At 41.1% G+C, this 209-nt stretch overlaps 1 protein-coding gene across 1 annotated transcript in view; it reads right to left on the reverse strand.

The window, feature by feature from the left end:
* LOC116400962 (A disintegrin and metalloproteinase with thrombospondin motifs 2-like) overlaps positions 1-209 on the reverse strand; it is a 22,090-nt gene that overhangs the window by 9,266 nt on the left and 12,615 nt on the right. The window contains 1 exon segment of the mRNA XM_031879086.1: positions 30-135. Within this exon segment, the coding sequence (XP_031734946.1) occupies positions 30-135 (106 nt within the window).

Below are 209 nucleotides of genomic sequence, written 5' to 3' on the forward strand. Positions count from 1 at the left end.
CCCCCTTAAAGGGATCAATATAGTATAACAAATATTATGAGTGTGTATTTACGGTCAGGGTGTTGGTACGGCAGCCAGTGATGTTTCATTCCTTCATGTTCCATAAATGGATTCCAGACTTTACACTGATCCTCTCTGAAAGACAAACACAACAAATCAACTACACACACACACACACACACACACACACACACACACACACACACACA

The sequence above is a fragment of the Anarrhichthys ocellatus genome, unplaced genomic scaffold (genome assembly GCF_004355925.1).
Source record: "Anarrhichthys ocellatus isolate YVR2014 unplaced genomic scaffold, GSC_Weel_1.0 scaffold226, whole genome shotgun sequence".
Taxonomy (NCBI): domain Eukaryota; kingdom Metazoa; phylum Chordata; class Actinopteri; order Perciformes; family Anarhichadidae; genus Anarrhichthys; species Anarrhichthys ocellatus.